The 20,822-nt window shown below is 44.8% G+C and overlaps 1 protein-coding gene across 3 annotated transcripts in view; it reads right to left on the bottom strand.

Moving 5' to 3' along the window:
* The window catches only part of MOCOS (molybdenum cofactor sulfurase), a 416,196-nt gene that overhangs the window by 13,051 nt on the left and 382,323 nt on the right, over nucleotides 1-20,822 (bottom strand). For all 3 annotated transcript variants that reach the window (XM_019485741.2, XM_019485749.2, XM_014602528.2), the window contains exons 13-14: nucleotides 11,588-11,714; nucleotides 479-583 (exon numbers count right to left, since the gene is read on the bottom strand). In XM_019485741.2, the coding sequence (XP_019341286.1) occupies nucleotides 479-583; nucleotides 11,588-11,714 (232 nt within the window). The remainder of the gene's footprint in view (nucleotides 1-478; nucleotides 584-11,587; nucleotides 11,715-20,822) is intronic.

A 20,822-nucleotide genomic window follows, 5' to 3' on the forward strand; every position in this document is an offset into this window, starting at 1 on the left:
TCCAGCATGGCGGAGGACTGCTACCTGTTTAGTCTATGGCCAAATCTTTGAATGAGAACCAAATCACTCCAAATTGATTCGAAGGCTTTCAAATTGATTCGAACCTTTTATTGGGTCTCCTAATTCGATTCAGATTTGGAGATTTGGCTGCTGAATCTCCTCTAAATTGAACTGGAGACTGAAGCTTCGCACAGCCCTACTAACTGAGACTGCTTCATCGTCTTAAAAGGGCAGGAGCCCCTTGTTTGAATTGTTGGTTGCAGGTAGACTTGTATGAAGGGGTTATTTAACTCTGACTGAAGCAAACAGAAGCTGAACGCTACGATGAGGAACAAGTAGGAATGGCTTCATTTTCCAACTTTTGTGAGTTAATTCACCAGGGAATATTTCCATGTTTCTTGAGAATTCCCTTGAATTTGGATTATGTATATCATCAAGACACTCTATCTTTTAGTTGGCATTTTAGTGTTAAACTAACCTTTCTACCTCTGGCATTAGACAGAGACTGCAGGAATTCCTTGTTTCGCTCTCCAGATTTTTGATCTATGCAGATAATTTGGCATCTGTTGCATAGACCTACAACCTGAAATTTCAAAAGAAAGAAGCTGTCAGATACATATTGAAAACATAAAAACCCTCAAATCCATGATCCTTATGATATTTTAGTAACTGAAACACTTCATAAACCTTTTTTGAAAGTTTTTGCATTGCATAAAAGGGCCAATTCCGCTTCCACCAATTCAGGGTGCAGTCAGGAGTTCAAATTCTGAAGGCATCATTTAGATTTATTCACTTTTTGTTTGAGCAGAATTCTCAGTTCGCTAAACCTGAGAAATACTGGACAGTTGCATTTCCCAATAACTCGATTTGGTTCATTGCCTTTACATGAACCAAATTTGCCTAAGTATAAACTAAGGGTAGCAATCTTATTCCCTTTCTGGTCATCCAGCTCTCTAGATTTGGTTGCCTATCTGTTACATTTTATTTTTTCCTAGTCATCCACTGTACATTTTTGGCACTTAGGCACCTAGAGAAATTCTTTCCCTACACATGTGAACAACTACATATGCACCTAGAATGGACACAAGAGAGAGAGAAAGAGTTGTTTGGGCATTTACCTCAAACACATAGATAGCTAATTCACCTGGGAGATGGGTGGACTTGCCCTCTTACCAAGATGGGATTTGAACCTAGGTATCTTGGACTTTCTAGCACAGCATGCTAATTATCACACAGCAGGTCAGCCATTTTGCTTTTTCTTGGGCAGGCATGAGAGGGAGATGTGTGGGAAGTATGTGGGTCAGCTGTAAGAGAGCAAGTCAAAGGTTCATAGCTCAATGAGGTGGCTGCTAGCCTAGAAGAAAAAGGTCCCTGGGTTCCAGTGTGGGTCCTTGTCTCCAGTGGGGCAAAAGTTTCATTCCTGTATTCCCCTCCATCTATTTAATCCAATGATCATGTTAGTGGCTCAGCTTCAAAAAGTGAACCAGAAAAGGGCATGGATAATAACTAATCTGTGGTGTGGTGGTCAGAGTTTGGGGCTGGGAAGTGAGATAGGCCCCAGTTCAAACCTGTGGGTAAATAGGGCCTAGAACTCAGGATCTAAGCTATGGAGGACCTACCTCACACAAACCTTTTCTGTTTTTGATGTGAAGTCTGGCAGTCACAGGGTCTGGTTATGTATATAGGAAATGAGTTTTCCTGAGTACATAAATGCCAAAAATACCTTGTAGATGACCAAAAAATGGCCACTTACATGACACGGAAAGCATGGAATGCCCCCCCTAAGTAAGGACTTCAGGTTTGGATCAAATGAGGGTTGTCTCAGGTGTAATTTAATAGGATGTGTTCAAGGTGACCGAAGCAGACAAATTTGTCTTTTCCCTTTTTTGTGGAGAGGGAAGAAGTTTTGATTTTTTCAGAGCATCTTGTGAAAGCTTGGAAAGCAAAATCTGCATTCACAAATTAGAGGGCTGGAAGGAACCACTGTGACCATCATCTAGTCCATCTTCCCATAGAACGCAGTGGGTGCATATACACAAGATGCTACATCCCTATAGAGATGAACTATGTCACCATAGCTCATTGCTACAGCAAGGTAGTGTCGGCAGGCATGACCTGTGACACTGACACTGCTGCATAGTAGCAACCAGCTACTGTGCAGTAGCTGGTTGCTACTGAGCAATAGCGTGGGAGAAAACCTGTGGGGCATTAGGACTGCGCAGCAAGTATTAAATGACTAAGCAGTAACAACTGTACGTGTAGATGCACCCAGTTAGTAGGTCTTCATTGAAATAATCCGTTTGAACTACAGTAGATCCTTTATAAAAACATCCAAACTTTGATCTTACTGTAGGTACAACTATGAATTTCTTTTTGCCCTTTAGGGGATTAGAATAAAGATGACATATGCCTGCTTCACTTAATGTGCCAGAAACTTCTGCAGAGCCCTATGCTAGGCATAATAACCAATAGCTCTCAGAGTTTCTCATGGCAATTTCTCCTACTTTTATAAGCACAAAGCTGAAATGGGGCAAATAATTAAAGGTCATACTCCAAATGTTTTCATATGATGATCTGAGTTACTTGGGTTCCTGAGGGCACAACTCTATCTGACAGTAAAACTTCCCTGTGTAATCATCTAGGCCCAATGTTTGGCTCTGATTTTTTAGAAAATGTGTCTCTCATGAATACCTTCTGCTTAACTCCAGCATAGTTATTATTTATTAAAAGAGAGAGAGAAAAAGGAATTTTCCTCCTCTTTTGCTTTGTCACAGTGCGGTAGCATGGTCTACCATTTCACTATCAAGCACCATGCTATTGCATTTCTACTGCTATTTTATCAGTGTTTGCATCATCCTCAAGAAAGAACTTACCAGAGCTGCAAAAGGCAATTTAAGTTTCACAATGTCTTTCTGTAGAACAGGGGTAAAAATCATTCAGTGATACTCCATAAACTAGACAGAGATCTGAACCAAAATGCCAGCAGATACTATTCATCCAAAATGTAGCTGATCTGGGGTGCTTTCTCTATCAAGAATTCTTACAAATTTGCTGAATAAATCAATTTCTCCTTTAAACTGGAATGAAGAGTTGTTTTTTGTTATTAGTGTCTCACATAACGGGGTCCTGAAGTGCAACTCCTAAATGCTACTACAATACACATTATATATAACAACAATGATGGCTGTGTGGTCCTGTTTTTGACTTGCTCACAAAGAAGTTTCTTCCCATCTTACTAACTCAGAGGTACTATAGCTTATTGAGTTACATATGGTATTGGCTCAGAAAAGAAGCAGCAAGTCATATATATACTATTGATACTTACTACTGACAATAAGCTAAACAATTATCTATCTTTCTCATACAGGACACTGAGCTGAAAATACCCATGGGTATTTTTAGGCATAGCTTCAGCATATCTGTTATTCATGCCCCTGCTAGCACAATACTGAATGACAGTGCTCTATGTTCTAGATGATACATTTCCTACAAATACACAATCTAGAGCTAAGCAGAAGCCCAGGTACTTGGAATGCTTGATGACTAGCTGGTTCACTCCCTAATGTTTCATGAAGAGCTTTTCTATTGCAGGCAATAGCACAAATAAAGTAAGGGCATTCAGGTCTCATGTTGTGGAAACTACTTAATTCAGATGCTCAATTTGGTTGTGAGTAATTTTTTTTACAATGAATCTTCTGGTAGTGTAACAGTGTCATAGCTTGGGTGGCTGTGAAGCCCCAGGAGTCCCTTACCCAATCTGGTCTCTGTGGGCAGTCACCCCTTCATTCGCCCACCACATCTTGATGTATATTGCTTTTATACAAAGGAGGCTGCCCCAGGGCATCCCAATTCTGGTCTCATCCTAATGTCTACCAAGTGCCCACGGTCACTGTCTTAAGGGCTAATTGCTTGGCTCCATTCTGCCCCTACACCATAATCCAGGCTTCACAGGTGTCATCTCTGTGATACTCCCTATGTTCTCAGCCCCAGTCTGGGCTACCAGATGCTCAGGTCCCACACTCAACCCCTTGGTCTCTCACTCAGCCACTCTCTGGGCTCCTGGACCCCCTGGCTCCACACTCAGCCCCTCCCTGGGCACTCAGACCCCTTGGTTTCTCATTCAGCCCCTCTCCAGGCTCCTAGACTCCTTTACTGGGCCCCCAGGGACCTCCTTCTCCCCATAGTCCCTTCCCAAACCTCCAGACTGCTGCAGGCTGTTCTCTCCATGCTAGCACTCAGGAACTACAGCCATCCTGCTTAGGAGATGTTCTCTCAGCAGTCTCTAGGATCTCACCATTGGCTCAGCTCAGGGCCAGGATTTATAATTGGTCAAAGCTCAGTCCTCCTCCTGGGTCAGATGACTTCGCAGTCACCCCAGCCATACCTGCAGGCTGCTTCTCAGGCATGGTCCCTAATTGTCTTCCTACCACACCTGCAGCCTGCCTCAGTCACAGCCTGCCTGCAGCAGGAGCTCCAAGCCGCCTGCTACAGGGAGGCACATACAGATGTTACATATAATCCACAAGGCTTGCATCAGTGATAAACTCATCTGATGTTATTCACAGATACCATATTTACTTGAATATAAGATGAGGTCCTACCCTTCCCCCACCCCCGCCCCCAACAGTATATTTGCATACGAAGTGGACGGGGGAGCAGGTGCTACTGAAGCTCTGATTCTGGACCTGAGCCTAGGTCTGGGCCAGTCACACCCACAGCAGCCTCCTCCCCACTTCCCCACCCCATTTCTCTTTTGCAGAGTATGCCTCCCTCCTGGCCAACCCCTTTCCCCCATTACTGTCAGGTGCAGCTCAACTGGCTCAGGCTGGGGTCTTTCCAGGGCATGGAGCCCATGTAAACTCCTTCCCCTGCCCAGCCAATCAGCAGCATTGAAACTGCTACATGGCCAGACAAGGGCTGATCTTCTATGTGTTGTGCTTGGGGATGGAGCAACCCAAGAAACTTCTGACAGTAAGGAGTAAGGGAAGTGGCAGGGACTGGGGAGTTGGAAGGGAAGGGGCATAGACAGGGGGGAGCTTGGGGGGAAGAGGCAGATACTGGGGAGAAGAAGGGAAAGGGCAGAGACTGGGGGAATAGAGGGTGTGGGAGCTGGGAGTGGGGAGCTACAGGGGCAGGGGAGGCAGTAAGGCTGCACAGGGAAGAAGTGGGTGGAACAGAGGGCAAGGGGACCACCTCCCCCACCCCTCCCCAGCCACTGCTTTCCCTGTAGCGGTGTGCATGTGCGCGTGTGTGTTTGTGTGTGGGGAGGAGGGGGAATTCAAGACAACCCTTCAATACTTACATTCTATGCCTGGAAAATAATAACAAATGTATACATTTTCCATCTATAGAACCTACTTATGAGGGGGTCATCTTATATTTGCATAAATACAGGATTAACAAAATATCCACAATGAGGGGAAATAGTAGTTAAGGAAAAGGACTTTTGGAGATCCAAGGCATAATAGAGTGATACTCACAGATTCCAGTCAGGATGGTAATACTATGTGAATAACTTTTTTCTGCTACATTTTGATTAGAGATGGGCTCTAGCTACAAAATTCTTATCTAATTTTTTGGGTCCCCACTGCCATCCAGCCTTCAAACTGAATCCTCTCAGAATCAGGCTTGCTTGGACCTTGGTTCAAAGTGTGGGGCTTAAACCACAGTGCAACTCTGCCGTCCCAGCTGCACCCCCTTGCCACCCTCACCCCCTGCCTGTCAGCTACAGGGGAGTGGGGGGAAGCAGGAATGGATCCCAGCTCCAGGCCCAGCCTCTCAGCTGAGGTCTTCACAGTGGGTGGGAGACAAAGTCCCCAAGGCAGGGGCTTTCTCCCGCACAGCATGGTTCCACTGGGATGTGGACACCCCAGCCTTGCCCACTTGCCAGACCCCTGCCTATTAGCCTTGAGAGATTTCCTCCCCCTCGCACTGCGCAGATGTTGGCTGGGGGGCAGGGACAGAAAGGGGGTCCATTCCCCGCACCCTTTCCCATAAGCTGACAGGTGGGAGGCTGGAGAGGGGGCAGGGATGAGTTGTTTGCAGCTCACTGGAGCTGGGAAATATGCTCCAGTACCCCCCACCTTCTAGCCTTGGCCAGTGCAGGCACTTCTGCCTACCTTGGTCAACTGATGAGGGAATCTGTATCCTGTTTGTTAATGGTCTAATCTACACTGCGTAGACAAGGCTACTGAGATTGAATTGATTCTGCCTTGGGCTTTTTGACTGTCTGTACTTAGCCCTTATGTTCAAAAGTGAAACATTCTTCAGACTCCAGAGGAATTTCTTTTGAAGTTTTGGGCAAAAGCTTAGGATGCCTCTTGGTTCACTGGAACTCGTTCAACATTTCTGTCACAGATCTACAAGGAACACAGGTTATAGAATATCAAGGGTCTAGTTTTTGTTGGGGGATCCCTGTGGCTATACCAAGACAGTGGACCTGGACTCCAGCATAACTGGTTTTCACAATGGCTCCTTCAGCAAACACAAATGGGCACAAACTCCTTTTGGACATACCTCTTTTGGGAGCTATGTAACCTATATATATTTTCAGCAACATAGGGCAGCCTTTAGAAAATGAAACATCATTTACTCATGAACTGGAATACAATAATTTAGGATCTTTATGTTAGAATGGAAAAGCTAAGCTTACTTGCATGTCCATGCGGGCAGCCTATCCGGCCTCAACTGACTATAAATATCCAGGATTCCATCTCTTTCACTGCACTGAACAGCAATAGTTGTTACTAGAGGTCTTTATTTCAAATTCTAGTTTCTGTATGTGCTTTCTTCCTTGGCTAGTGCTTGTTAGGAGTAAGAGCCAGATACTTCCCCACCTATTAGGGGTGTAAGTGCACTTGGGGCTTAAGTGTGATTCTGTTCCATCCTGTTCAAGACCTGAAAATCAATTAATGCATCTACTCTTGTAACACACTGTCATCTTACTTTTAAGGTTGAGTAACAAAAAAATAGTGAGAAGAAAGATCTATTGTTGTTTCCAAGGGCCAGGTAGTAGGGCTGTGCAAAGCTTCAGTCCCTGATTCGATTTGGTGGAGCTTCAGTCCGATTCGGTGGCCGAATCTCCAAATCCAAATGGAATCAGAGGACCCGTTCATCTCTCTGAATTGAATCAGAGCCCTCTGCATCGATTCAGAGAGATTCAGAAAGATTTGGAGATTCGGACATAGAGACAGCTTTAAATGTTTTTTCTACATACCTCTAGGTACCAGGTGGCTCGTGAATGCTGAGATGCTAGGGTGCATGGAGCATTGCACAGGAGTGCAGGGGGCTCCCCAGCATGCTCAGCAGCAGACCTGGAAGTGGACCAGAAGCACTTCTGGTCCATTTCTGGGTCTGCTGGGGAGTGCACTGGGGGCTCTCTCCCCCCCACCTCCCTGGCTCAGCATCTGGTGTCTCCTGGATCGGCGGGGGGGGGGGGGACGTACCCAGGGTTCCCCCATGGCTGATCGCCAAGCTGGGAGGGGCGCGGGGGGCTGGGCACTTCCCGACAGACCCAGAAGTGGACTGGAAGTAGTTCCAGTCCACTTCTGGGTTTGCCACTGAGCACATGGAGGGCCCCCCCACACTCCTGTGGGATGCTCCATCTGCCCCAGCATCACAGTGATCATGAGCCATGCCTGGTACCTTGAGGTATGTAGAAAAAAAAAATTAAAGCTGTGTCTGTATCACTGATTCTCTGAATCAGCATCAAATCTTCAGATTCAGATTTGGTTGAATCAAATCAGGGACAGTGATCCAAATCAACAAATCGAATCACTGTCCCTGATTTGGGCCGAATCTGAATTGAATAGGGCCTGCTTTGCCCCCCTACCAGCTAGATCCCACAACATGGTTTGAAAAAGCATGCAGATATTCAGTGAGTATAAACAAATGTAGCCTTTATTTATATTATCAGCCAAGTGATTGGACTGGCTGACAGCAGGGGAAGTGCAGAATTAAACACAAATCTAAAGTGTGTTTCTATTTCATCCTTTTTATACTCGCATCAAAAATGCACCATTGAACCTTACAATTTGCTGATTAATGATCTTTATATTTACAGCATTCCTAGATACCTCCCATATCTACCATACCAGGTTTGGTTGTACTGTCCTGTATGCTTTGCTCATGATCAATCATGTTAGATGCCATGAACATTTACATTCTGCTGACTAACGAACTTAATCGATTACAGAATCCATATGCATCTATTATTTCAGATTTGACCATACTATCTTACATACTTTTCTTATCTGTTGTAGCAGTTCACACTGATTCTATCTACCTCACAATGTTCTTGAACAGATTCCAAATTTTCTGATACACCTTGCTGCCTCCCACAGAACTTTAGATTTTTAACTCCTACTGCCCCAGTTCTGCCTCATGGCCTATATATTCCACTCCTTTTTTATTGCTGAGGACATGCTTTATTTGAAATATACTCTATTTTGTTACAGTGGTTTCCTTAACCAACAGCACAATCATATTACCATGCTGGTGACTACAGTTACATATATGATTATATATACACAAATACAATTACAAGTATATAAACATATTACAGTGAGGGTGCCTCTTTAACTTGGCATGAGCAGCAGGGGCTGGGAGAATTCCTTTATCTTCAGCTGCATCATGAGGAGCCTTTACCTGATGTTAGGCTTATGGCACCCAGAAAACTTAAAGTAGGAGGGTGTTCAGCCCAGGCTCCCAGCTGCATGCCAGCTTTTTAAAGATCTGGGATGCCATGAGCCTGACATCAGAGTAAGGCTCCCTAACACTGGACTCACAGAGCCCAGGTGCTCGTGGATGCATCAGTTCAAGTGTGGGTAAAGGTACTCTCCTGCACTGGTCCCTGGCAGCTGCCAGTCTCGGTGCTGGGGTTTCAGGAATTTTATGCTCCATTCCCAGAATCATACAACTTGCCATGCACATCTGGCTATTCTGAGAATGGGGCACAACATTCCTCAGACCTCAGTTGCAAAACTTGTTTAACATGTGACAGCAGCCAATGAGATATACATCCATCCCACATATTCTAACAAAACATTTGCAGTTGTGGGTAGGAAAAATCTACTAACCAGCCATGATTCTAGATTGGGGGATGGGTTTAGGCCTTTTCATGACTGCTTATGAAATGAAGAATGGATAATGGAGTGGTAACTGATCCCATAAACATCCCTTATGGCATATAGGATCCACTTACCTTTCGCATTAACTGTTTTTCAGGGACTCAAGCAAGATGGAATAGGATTGAAGTTAGGTACCTAAGTCCACTTCCACATCTAATAAGTGGAACAGAAATATGCCTTTAGTGCCTCCTTATTCAGAAACTGTGTGAGGCCCTCTTCCCCTGAGGGTCCGGGTTGGGGCTGGGCTGGCCCCATCCCTCTCTGCATGGCCAGATGGGGCCCTGCCATGCCCACCCTTGGCGCCAGATCAGGATGACCAGCCAGATCTGGCCCATGGATAGCTGGGGCACTGCCCGTTCAGCCCGCCAGGCAAAGAGGCTGAGTGGCACTGGGAGAGAACACTGATAGTATCTACATCTACTTGCTTTGCCTGTGAAAGGTTAGGGTCTTCTTGATGTTTTTCAGACATTGTGTCTGGTAGTTGAGCAAGAGGGCTGTTTGTGCAGTGCTGTTTGACACAAGAAAGAAAGAAAACTTCACAGGATGGTTTAGATAGGGAAGATCCTGTCTTGACCACAAGAGTGAATTAGATAACCTCCTGAGGTCCCTTCTAGCCCTGCTTTCTATGATTCTATGGTTCTACAACTGGCTCAATGCAAAACGGCTTTAGCATGAAATACCTGCTTTGCAGTAACTGTGCAAGTACAAAGGTGCTTATTTCACAGTAAATGGGCATATTTATATGTGCAGTTAATGCAACTGAAGATACTCTGGTTCAATCTGAGCCAGAATAAATTAATCCTGATGTCACCATCTACACATGAGTTTAAGCATAGTAATTTACTGTGCTACCAGACACCACTTGTATGTGAAAGGACTATCTGGCAGTGCAGTAAATTAGTCCACTGCACCCTGATTGTCGTGTATGTGTAGATGGTGATGCTTTACTGAGCAGCAAATTAGTCTGCTGCGCAGTAACACATCTTGTGTAGACACATCCAGTGGGAGCTAAACTATGGTAAATTAATTCTTAGCACACATATGGACCTTTACCACAGAGCAGCTGATGCATATTTATACTTCACACCCTTGGTCCTCCATATATAAAAGTTCATGATAGTTCATTTGTATGAAACCAGACACATCCATTACTAGCACCCATCTCTTATTCCCTGTCTCAGAAAAGAAGTTAATCCCTTCAGTCCCACTCATATTGCAAAAATGAATAGGGAAACTAAGTCATGCATATTTTTCATATAATGTTCTCCTCTCATAACTGTAGTACATCACAGCTACAGTTTAGATAAAATGGTTTGATTTAAGAACCTTCTCTTTCAATGTTAAAATAGAAATAAATAATAAAGAAAATCTTGCCATCTTTCTGTTCATAAACATAACCTATTTCTTCTGACCAATAATGTTCATTAAAGAAAATAAATACAATTGTTGACAAAATTAAGAAGAAACAACACAAATTAGAAGAGAGAAATAACACTTAACATTTTGAATTTCTAAGAGTCTCTTATAAATATCTGCTGTGCCTTTGTACTCAATTTGTCAAAGATGACAATAGTCCACATTCATGCAAATTATATATACATATACACACAAAAAAAGAAAAAGATGCACTATGATCAGGGAATACCAAGACAAAAAAGCCACATACAGACACGCTGCTCAGTATGGGAAACAGTCTCAAGATACTTAGAGTGGTATTCCTGGTATTGAACGGCTCATTAAGGATAAGTTAAGGGAACACTGCAGCAGAGGGTTGTCTAAAATTTATGCCTATATAGCATGATCAGGTAACTTAGAAATTAAAAAGACAGCGAAAACGCATGTTCATAATACATTTTATTCTTTAGATGAACTTCTACTTTGCAATTATCCTTTTATATTTACTAATACTCAAACCTCTTAAGTAAGAAATGTTGTTGTAAGTCAGATAGCATTAAAATAAAAACAAAGTGCACTGATATATTGTGTTTTCTTTTCCCTTTGATAGTAGCAAAGATTCTAACTACTAGAAATGGACTGTGTGTTCAAATACCCATTTTGAGATACCTTATTCCCCAAGATGGGCATCCAAAAAATGAAGGCATGAAGAATCAGGGGCCTCCTTCTGTGAATTTGGACTGATATTTTTTGTGAATGCACCAGGATTTGTACATTTTACGTGAAAAAATAATGGCAAAAATGTTTCTCATTTGGCGAAAAGAAAGGAATGTTGTGATTTGAGAAATGTTTTACGATGTGACAAAGTTAGATAGACCGGACTGTTTACATTGTGGGTATACTTGAAAATGTCACAAATCACAAGATGCATTCCTTTGCAGAACTGTGAACTTCACCAGTGTTGATTCTTTTGCTTGTCTCAAACTTAGCCTTGCAATGAATGGCTTCATTTGCAGGGGAAGGATGGTACCTAACAGGAAAAGACAGTTGGAATCCGACTATACCTGGAAATGTAGAGCACCAATTGAAATCTCAGCCCACTCCTCTTCCTCAAAAGGCTCCACTGTGTTGATCACAATGTTGGCACGGAAGCGTTGGATCATCTGTTCTGTTTCTAGTGGCTCTTCCAATCTGCCCCGTGGATTCATAGAGCAGAAGAAAATAAGTTGTACTAATTAGCTTGCACTAATTATTTGCCCACTTGAATGTCTAGCTGCTGGGATGACACTGCAAGACTTTTCTTTTATAAGATAATTAATGCAATTAAAAGAATACAAACAAAAGAATATTATGAGAGAAATTCTCTCTACATTTTCATCCCCCCCCCCCCCTTTGAGATACAGAAGATTGTACTACTTTTTTGGGGGTGGGGTGGGTGTGGGGGGAACCATTATTGAATGAAAATAAGATTTTTTGGAAAACAACCCATGGGGATATGCATGCCTCAATATAATATTTTAGCTGTTGCATTATGGATTTGTTCTGTGTGCAGATGAACATGTGTGAAGAAGGAAACTATACCGATTTGAAAAAGCTGGCTATATCCTTGAGATCTCATTCCTCTCTTGTGCTTCTAAAGCTGCTATTGCAAAGAACAGGGCAGTTGTAGAAACTGCAGAGGAGATTTTCCCTGTATCCTGCTTAGTGCGAGATGGCTGTTTAATTGTGTCTATGCTAACATGTACACAAGCAACTTAACCAGTGATCCGATGACTTTGAAACAAGTCACATTGAAGTACAGATAGAAAAATGGAAAACAGAGTACTTGAAAAATATTTTAGAAAAATTAATATTAGAACTTTCAAATTGTTTGGTTTTACTTAAAATGGAAGAAAATGTGTAACAAAAAATAAAATTCTAATAAAATGTTAGCATCAAGAGATGCAAAACTGGCACTTTTAGTTAAGAAAATCACCTGCTTTGTTCAAATTGGCATGGAGACCATTATAAACTAAACCCTAACATAAAAGTAAAATTTACAGGTGACAATAAAATGGGAAGGAGGGAGTTACAAGCATTTTGAAGAATAAGATCAGAATTAAAAATGATCTGAACAAATTGGAGAGACTACCTGAAATTAACAGGACTGAATTTGTGTAAGGTAAGTATAACATACTTCACTCTGCTTCTCAGTACTATGAACGTTCACAAGCTTTTTCTGGCTCTCTTCCATTTATTTTATTCACTCTTGGAGCCCCAAACATTTGGAGAGGTTTGTAGGAACAGTGGGTACAGGTTGTCCTTGCCACAGCAACAGACAGGAAATTTTTCTTTTAGGGGAACAAGGCAATTGTTCCTGGGAATGCAGAAAGGCCACCAAACAACTGGCACTTGCATTAGCGTGGTGTATTTATCAGTTGGGATGAGTGGGAGAATTTGGCATGAGACCCACAAATCAAGGCCAATTATGCAGATTATTTCCTAAAAAAAGAATAGTGGCTTAGGTGAATACCATGGGTATGTCATTGACTCTGCTTAATGCTCCATAAAATGAAAGATTTCTCAAGTTCCCATTTGCTGTTTCTGTATCATTAAAGCAGGGGTGGGCTATTATTTCAGCTGGAGGGCCACTTAAGGAGTTTTGGTGAGCTGTTGAGGGCTGCACAAACAAAAGCTTCCAGAAGATATCATTATAACAAATTACAGATAAAAAAAAAATCATATACTAAAAATCAGACATTTACTATAACATATTTTACTTTTATTTCAAAAAATAATTTTTGTCCAACTTGTGATTTGTTTTTTTGAGTAGTGTATATAGAACTGATTGCATAACAGCTCAAAATAAAGTCTTACTTTTGTATATTGTGTGTGGGAGGATGTGGGGGTGGAGTGTGTGTGTGTGTGTGTGTGTGTGGCATATGTGGGTGTGTGGGAGGGAATGGAGTGTGTGTGGGGGGATGTGCTTGTGGGGTGGGTGTGGGATGTGTGTGGGGGGTGTGAGGTAAGTATGTGGGTGGGGTTGGATATGCACATGTGTGTAGGGTGGGGGGGGGGGGGGCTGCCCATTTTCTAGGTCCTGGGAGCTGGCTGGGGGCGGGAGTGGGGGCTGGGGGCCTGTGCAGCAGAGTTTCATAGCTTCATAGATTATTAGATGTTAGGGTCGGAAGGGACCTCAATAGATCATCGAGTCCGACCCCCTGCATAGGCAGGGAATTGTGCTGGGTTCAGATGACCCCAGCCAGATGCCTATCTAACCTCCTCTTGAAGACCCCCAGGGTAGGGGACAGCACCACCTCCCTTGGGAACCCATTCCAGATTTTGGCCACTCTAACTGTGAAGAAGTTCTTCCTAACGTCTAGTCTAAATCTGCTCTCTGCTAGCTTATGGCCATTATTTCTTGTAACCCCTGGGGGTACCTTGGTGAGTAGAGCCTCACCAATTCCCTTCTGCGCCCCCATGATGAATTTATAGGCAGCCACAAGGTCGCATCTCTAACTTCTCTTGCAGAGGCTGAAGAAGTCCAGGTGCAAGAGAAAGTTGAGAGGCGACCTTTGCCCAGGAGGTGCAGGTGCAGTGAGCTGTGGGCAGCTGAATGGGTGGAAGGCAGCCAGGAGATGAAGCTGAAGCCCCATGCTCTGGGACAGGAGCTGCCTGGCTGGTTTTTCCCCCCTGTCTGGCTGGGCATCTGCTGCCTGGTGCATATCCCCATGGCTAGCCTGCTTTGCCTGCTGCCTTGAGTGGTGCAGCAAGGATAGGAGGAGGAGCCACTGGAGGCAGGGGGAGTCAAGAAATACGTGGGTCACTGCAGTCACACTGGGAGCAGCCTTGCTGGAAAGCACTGCATGCTGGCCAGAGCCAGGGTAGTGCTGTTTGGTGGGCACAGGGAGGTGTGAGAGGGAGTGCTATGTGGGCTGCTGTGGGAAGGAGTGGGTGGGGCTTGCCCCCCATATGGAGTGCTGCAGGGACAGCCAGGCCAGATATCATCAATTGGTGGGTGCCCCTCCAAACAGGCTGGATCCAAGCAGTTGGCAGGTTGGATGCAGCCCATGGGCCATATTTTTCCCACCCCTGCATTAGAGGTTAATTCGTAGAAGACGTGTGGGTTGTATGTCTTGATTATGCAACAATGAGAAACATAGGGACTACAGTCATCCTAACCCTCCGAAGCCAATTATGAATGCACACAAAAGCATTTGTAACCACATATGCTATAGCTTACTGGCAGACAAAACTGATAAGCATCTCAGATCAGCAACATTTATTCTTTAAGTCTCTCAACCCTGATATAACACTTGTGAGCAGAAGGCAGAGTAGACCTGCACTTTATAGACTAACCAAAGTGTGTGTGTGCTTTTGTGGGTGGGTGTACACACACAAAGAACACAAGCTTGCATGGGCTGCAACTCAGTTCATCAGATGCTGTGAGATTCAGCTCATGAAAGCATGTGCTACACATACACACTGGTTAGTTTATAAGGGGCAAATCTACCCTGCATTCTACTTGACTTCCAACTAACATGGATAACTACATTTCTGTAACAGTTTTTAGCCACCCTTGCTGAATGAAAGTGAAATCTGCTATTATCTGGCAGACTATCAATACCTTTATTACTGATACCCAAATTATGCTGGGCACTTTTCAGAATGCTAAAAGATATAACAACCATGTAAAACTAAACAGAGACACAAGTCAAGTGAGAACAAAAATAAAGGGAGCAGGGGGAAAGTTGGGAGTACAAAAGGCTTTGGATTTCAAACCCATGAATTCTAGTTATAGACCTAGAAGTTGGATCCAGGATTTTAATTCAGGTTCTTTTTCTCTTTTTATTTCTATCCAATAAATAAAACTAAAATTAATCATGTGCATCTTCAAGTTCCTATTTCAAATAAAGAACTGTCATGTGGGAGGTTGCGCAGTGGGGATTTTGTTAGTCTTAATGGAGGCAAGCCACACCAGGGATATCAGAGATTCAGATACTGCTCTTTGTATGTGGTACTGCAACATTTGGTTATGGTCTAATCTTTAATTAAATTGCTGTTACTGTTTTAGATCACCTCTCCAGAGCCAAATGCACAGAGGAAGATTAAATTTTACCTACGGAAGATTAACACAGAGAGAAACTATTAAAACTGAATTAAAGATTTAGAGGGTCTATAAATCTTAACACATTTTTATTAAGACAAACCTACATGTAAAGATTCTAAATACTGCTTCCTACACAAAACTAAAAAGACCTAAAAACAGCTTTTAAAAATAAGCTTTGAAGGTCAATATTTGGGAAGGCCACATCCAGCAATTTAGTAACAGATACAGAGCAGCGGTGTACCCTTGGGTTTTCTTGGGCAGCCTGACCAAGCAGCTCTGCATTGTGGAATGGCAAGAACTCTTCTCACATGTGTCACAAATGTCATGACAGAGTCTTTAGACCAGTGGTTCCCAAACTCTGACAGACTGAGTACCACACATTTAAAATGATACAGCCTTAAGTACCACCAGCAAATTTTTCACACACAGACTTTGTATTAAAACATCAAAATCTTTAGTAATCATAAAACATTGTTTTATCAGTCAAAGTAGGCATAAAAAACATTTGTAAACTGGAAAAAAGACAGTGTAAAGTTACCCATCCAGAGATGCTTTTGGGGATGTCTTTAGTGGGAAGGGCGAGCTTGCTTGACAGAGCATACAGACAGACAGACACAGATACCCACACGGGGTCATGGGATGGAGATATGGGAGGCTCATCCAGGGGCACGGGGGGGCCGTGACTCCCTACCATTGCACACCTCCCCAGGGGAGGCATGGGGAGCACATGTCCCCCACATTTGTGCATGGGGCAGAGGTGGGTGACCTGCTGTGTGCTGGGCTCTGCACCCTACTGCCATTGCCTTGGGAGCTGCACATGACACCAAGTGGCTCCCATGTGTTGGTTGCACCTCATCCTCTGCCATTCTCTGCCTACTTGGCAACAGGAGGTACAGCATGGTGTTTTGCACAGCTCCCAAGTCAATGGCAGTGGCATGCAGAGACCCGAGAGACCCATGGGGGTTTTTTTCCTCAGGCTGGCCTGCCCTGCTCCCTGGCAAGGCCTGCACAGAAGGACATAGCCCCTCCTGCCACCCTGGCTCTCCCCGGGGCAGCCTGAGCTTTTCCAGAAGCACAGGGAGGCTCCCACAACTCTGCGCACCCAGGGGGTGGCATGGGGGGCACCCTGGATTTGAATGCAAGGTGGAGGCAGGCTGCCCACTGCACACTGGGCACCCTCCTACCATTGCCTCAGGAGCTGTGTGCAAGGCCATGCTGTGCCTCCCACCACCAGGCGGGCATGGGATGTGGCGCAGCCAGCACACAAGAGGCACATGACATCACATGTGGCTCCTGAGGCAACAGCAATGGGGCACAGAGCCCAGCACACAGTGGGGAGCCCGCCTGCACCCCACACACAGATCTGGGTGATATGTGCCCCCAATGCCTCCCCTGGGGAGCGCATAACAGCGGGAGCCCCCCCGTACTGATGGACAAGCTGCTCAGGGCTCTGACCATCTCTTGGTCTGCCCTGGGGCCCCATTCTCCCCAGCCCTTGCCTCTGCCCCACTCCCACCCTCACTATGGGATCCTCAATTTGCCTCCTGCTTCTCTCTCCCATGCCTCTTCCTCCATGGGCAACTGGTGCCTCCTGAGTCTGGGGGGGGGTGGGGCGCACCAGATTGCCAATGGGATGGGTCCCCCAGTGGCCAATTGCCAACCGGTGCACTTCCGGTTTTGCAGCTGGCGCTTCCAGGGGGTGCATGTGCACCCCCTACGCGTCGCCAATACCTTCTCCCCAACACGCATACGTGCTGGGCGCTGCTCCACACATGGCTGAGGTGCATTCCTGGTCACCTGCAGCAGGTTGCTGCTTGCTGCGTGTGTCTGTGTGCACCCTTCCCACCCCGGCCTTCCGCCTGTGTGTGTATCACTCATAGGTTGTCTGTGTCCCACTGGTGCTATGCGTACCACCGTTTGGAAACCGCTGCTCTAGACCGACAGGTGGGGGAGAAGGAGTGGGAAATGTGCAAAAGCAGCGAATCATCTTGCACTAGTTCTTCCACAAGCTGCTCTTGGTCCCATTCCACTCCTTTGCATTTCTACTCCAGATGCTTAGGCCTGGTTTTTGCACTGCAGAACTACATCCACCCCAAAGGGCCCTTCACAGGGAGACAAACAAAGCTCAGAAATTGCCAGTGCTCTTACTGTGTAGTGGAACTGCAGTTTACTGAAAGAGCTGAAAATTGATTTCACCCACATAATATTGCAAGCTGCTAAATCACTTCAAATGTTTCATGTTATATTTGGTGTATACAAAATTAGAAAGCTGGAGTCTTTTGCCAGTTTATGGGGAAGTCTAGGAAATCTGAGCTTAGGGCCCTGAGTGAGAAGTCCACTTATAAAAGAGAAACTTTTAAACCCTGCTGCTCCATCAGAGAGTTAAAACCCAACCAGAAGAGACCCTAAAGGAGAAATGGCTCATTATGGAGGAAGTATGACTAAAATAGGTGGGAGATAGATTGATTCAGTGCTTTTCATAATTATTTGGCCTTCCCCTGTGGTGCTCCTTTACAAATATGGTTGCACCTTAATGCTACCCTTCTCGCCACAAGCCCTTGAGAGCAGTACAAATGGCATTACTTTCTTTTGAAACCAACTATAGTCAGTGATGTCAAAATGTATATACACTATAGATACAGCAGCACCTGGAGCAGTCATCTCTGGGCAATTCACAACTGGCTCAATTAGCAGCAGTTTGTTGAATGAAGGGTGAGCCATGCAGGTGCTGGCTGTGGCTATTACTTCAAAAGACACCATTTCTCTACTCAGCTGGAGCTCCTATATGGCCCTGCACAGGTAAAGAGAGAAGTCACATTTTTTTAAATAAAAGCCATAGAAAACAACCGGAGGACCTCAGTAGTCCCACACAGCTGTTTGCTGCAGGTATTATATCCCTGGCTAGTTCCTCAATTCTCATCTTATCAAGGGCTACAAAACCTAACACTGTTCAGGTTTGTCTGTAGAGTGTAGCTTAGGTTCAGCAGGTTAATACTGAAAGGCCTTGTGGAACCATGCTTTGACAAAGGATTTGTGTGTGGAGAGAGTATTCACTTGGTTAACCAAGGGAGGGAGGGATTTCCAAGCATAAGGAACAAGAGGAGGACATACGGCAGTGAAATGGGACAGGGGAATAACACGAAATGAGAACAGAGCAGTGGTGACTGACTCCAAATTTGACTCCAAGGTGAACATGAGCTGGCCGTGTAACGAGGCCATCAACAAGGCCAATCGCACCTTGTCGTGCATTAGCAGGTGCATGACTAATAGATCAAAGGAGGTGATGCTCCCCCTCTATGCGGCACTGGTCAGGCTGCAGTTGGAGCACTGTGTCCAGTTTTGGGCGCCACACTTCAAGAGGGACGCGGAGAATCTGGAGACGGTCCAGAGAAGGGCCACTCGCATGATTAGTGGCCTTTGGGAAAGACCCTACAGGGGGAGGTTGAGAGAGCTGGATCTCTTCAGCCTTCACAAGAGACGGCTGAGGGGAGATTTTGTGGCCACCTATACATTTATTACGGGAGGTCAACGGGGAATAGGTGACATGCTGTTTACTAAGGCGCTCCAGGGAGTGACTAGGAATAACGGGTGTAAACTAGTTGAGATTGGATTTAGTTTAGATATTAGGAAGAAATTTTTCACAGTAAGGGTGGCCAGGATCTGGAACGGGCTTCCAAGAGAGCTGGTGCTTTCACCTAGCTTGGATGTCTTCAAGAAGAGGCTAGACAGTCACCTGGCTGGGGTCATCTGACCTCAGTCCTCTTTCCTGTTAGGGGCAAGGGGTTGGACACAATGATCCATTGTGGTCCTTTCCGACTCTACAGTCTATGAATCTATGAGACTCAGAGACCATGGATTAGAAGGAGACTGAAGTTCATGTGGAACACAGGGTGGGAAACTGGTTGAGGTGATAGGCTGTTCAAAACAAATCTACATAAATAGGTTTTAGGTATTTAAACATGAAAGTTTTCTTATCTGTGAACTCCAAGTGGATTGAATGATTCCTTTATTTCCTGGTTTTGTAAGAATAATTCAAAAGTCAACTAGGATACAAAAAGCAAAATAAATATATCCCAACAAACAGATTTCTTTGAAATATTTCACTGGTTTGGTTTTTAGCTCTGGATATTTAGCTTTTCCACAACAAACAGGGACTTTCAAAGGGTATTAAAAGATGCCATGTATTCATTTTAACATGTGATCTATCTAAAGCAGGGGTGGGCAATTATTTCGGGCAGAGGGCCGCTTACTGAGTTTTGGCAAGCCATCGAGGGCCACATGACGGGCAGCCAGGGGCAGATAAATACTAATTTTCTAAACTTTTTAGGGATCCCACAGGCTGGATAGAATGGCTTGGCAGGCTGCATCTAGCCCGTGGGCTGCATTTTGCCCACCCTTGATCTAAACACTTATGTTAAGGCAAGGATTTCAAGGATATGGCCCACAGGCAGGATCCAGCCCATGGAGCCCTGCCACCCAGCTTGTTGTGCTGGACTGGAGCCACACATTGCACGTGGCATGTCCCGGACTGGCTTACATACAGTGAACACTGGCTCAGGCCCCAGCCCTGCAAGCTGCATATGGCACATGGGGTGTTCTGGGGTATATGCTACACATGGCATGTAGGCCTGTCCACAGCACATGCAGAACATGACATGTGGGGCTGGTGTAGGGCACAATCTGCATGTGAGGTCGGCCTGGGGAGCATGCGACACCAGCATACACAGCTGGGATGCATGCTGCACCTGGCACATGGGTCCAGGGTGCTCTCTGGATGTAGGCTGGTCTGTGGCTTATGCTCCACATGGTATGCAGGGCCAGTCTAGAGTGCATGCGGCATGTGGTATATGGACTAGTCCAGGGCATATGCTGCAATGCTGTGTGCACGGTGGCTTAAGGTGCATGCTGCATGTGGTGCCTGCACTGGACTAGCCCCATGTGCCACTCATCTAGCTCCCGGGGCCTAATGAATTTGATACCCCTGTCATATGGAATCATGGATCTTAGAGCAGATATCTAATTAATGACTCATTCCTAAGCAAGTAGAGTAACTTTTTGCATTTCTGATCCTTAGAACACACAGGTAGGCATAAATTGGTTTCTAAGCAAACAGCTTTTTGCAGGTAGATTTTGGCCAAAAATAAACTAAAATTTTCTGCAGATTATTGACAAATATGATAAAATCATGTATTTAACTTGAATATTGAGAT

This window comes from Alligator mississippiensis, chromosome 5 (genome assembly GCF_030867095.1).
Source record: "Alligator mississippiensis isolate rAllMis1 chromosome 5, rAllMis1, whole genome shotgun sequence".
NCBI classification, from domain to species: domain Eukaryota; kingdom Metazoa; phylum Chordata; order Crocodylia; family Alligatoridae; genus Alligator; species Alligator mississippiensis.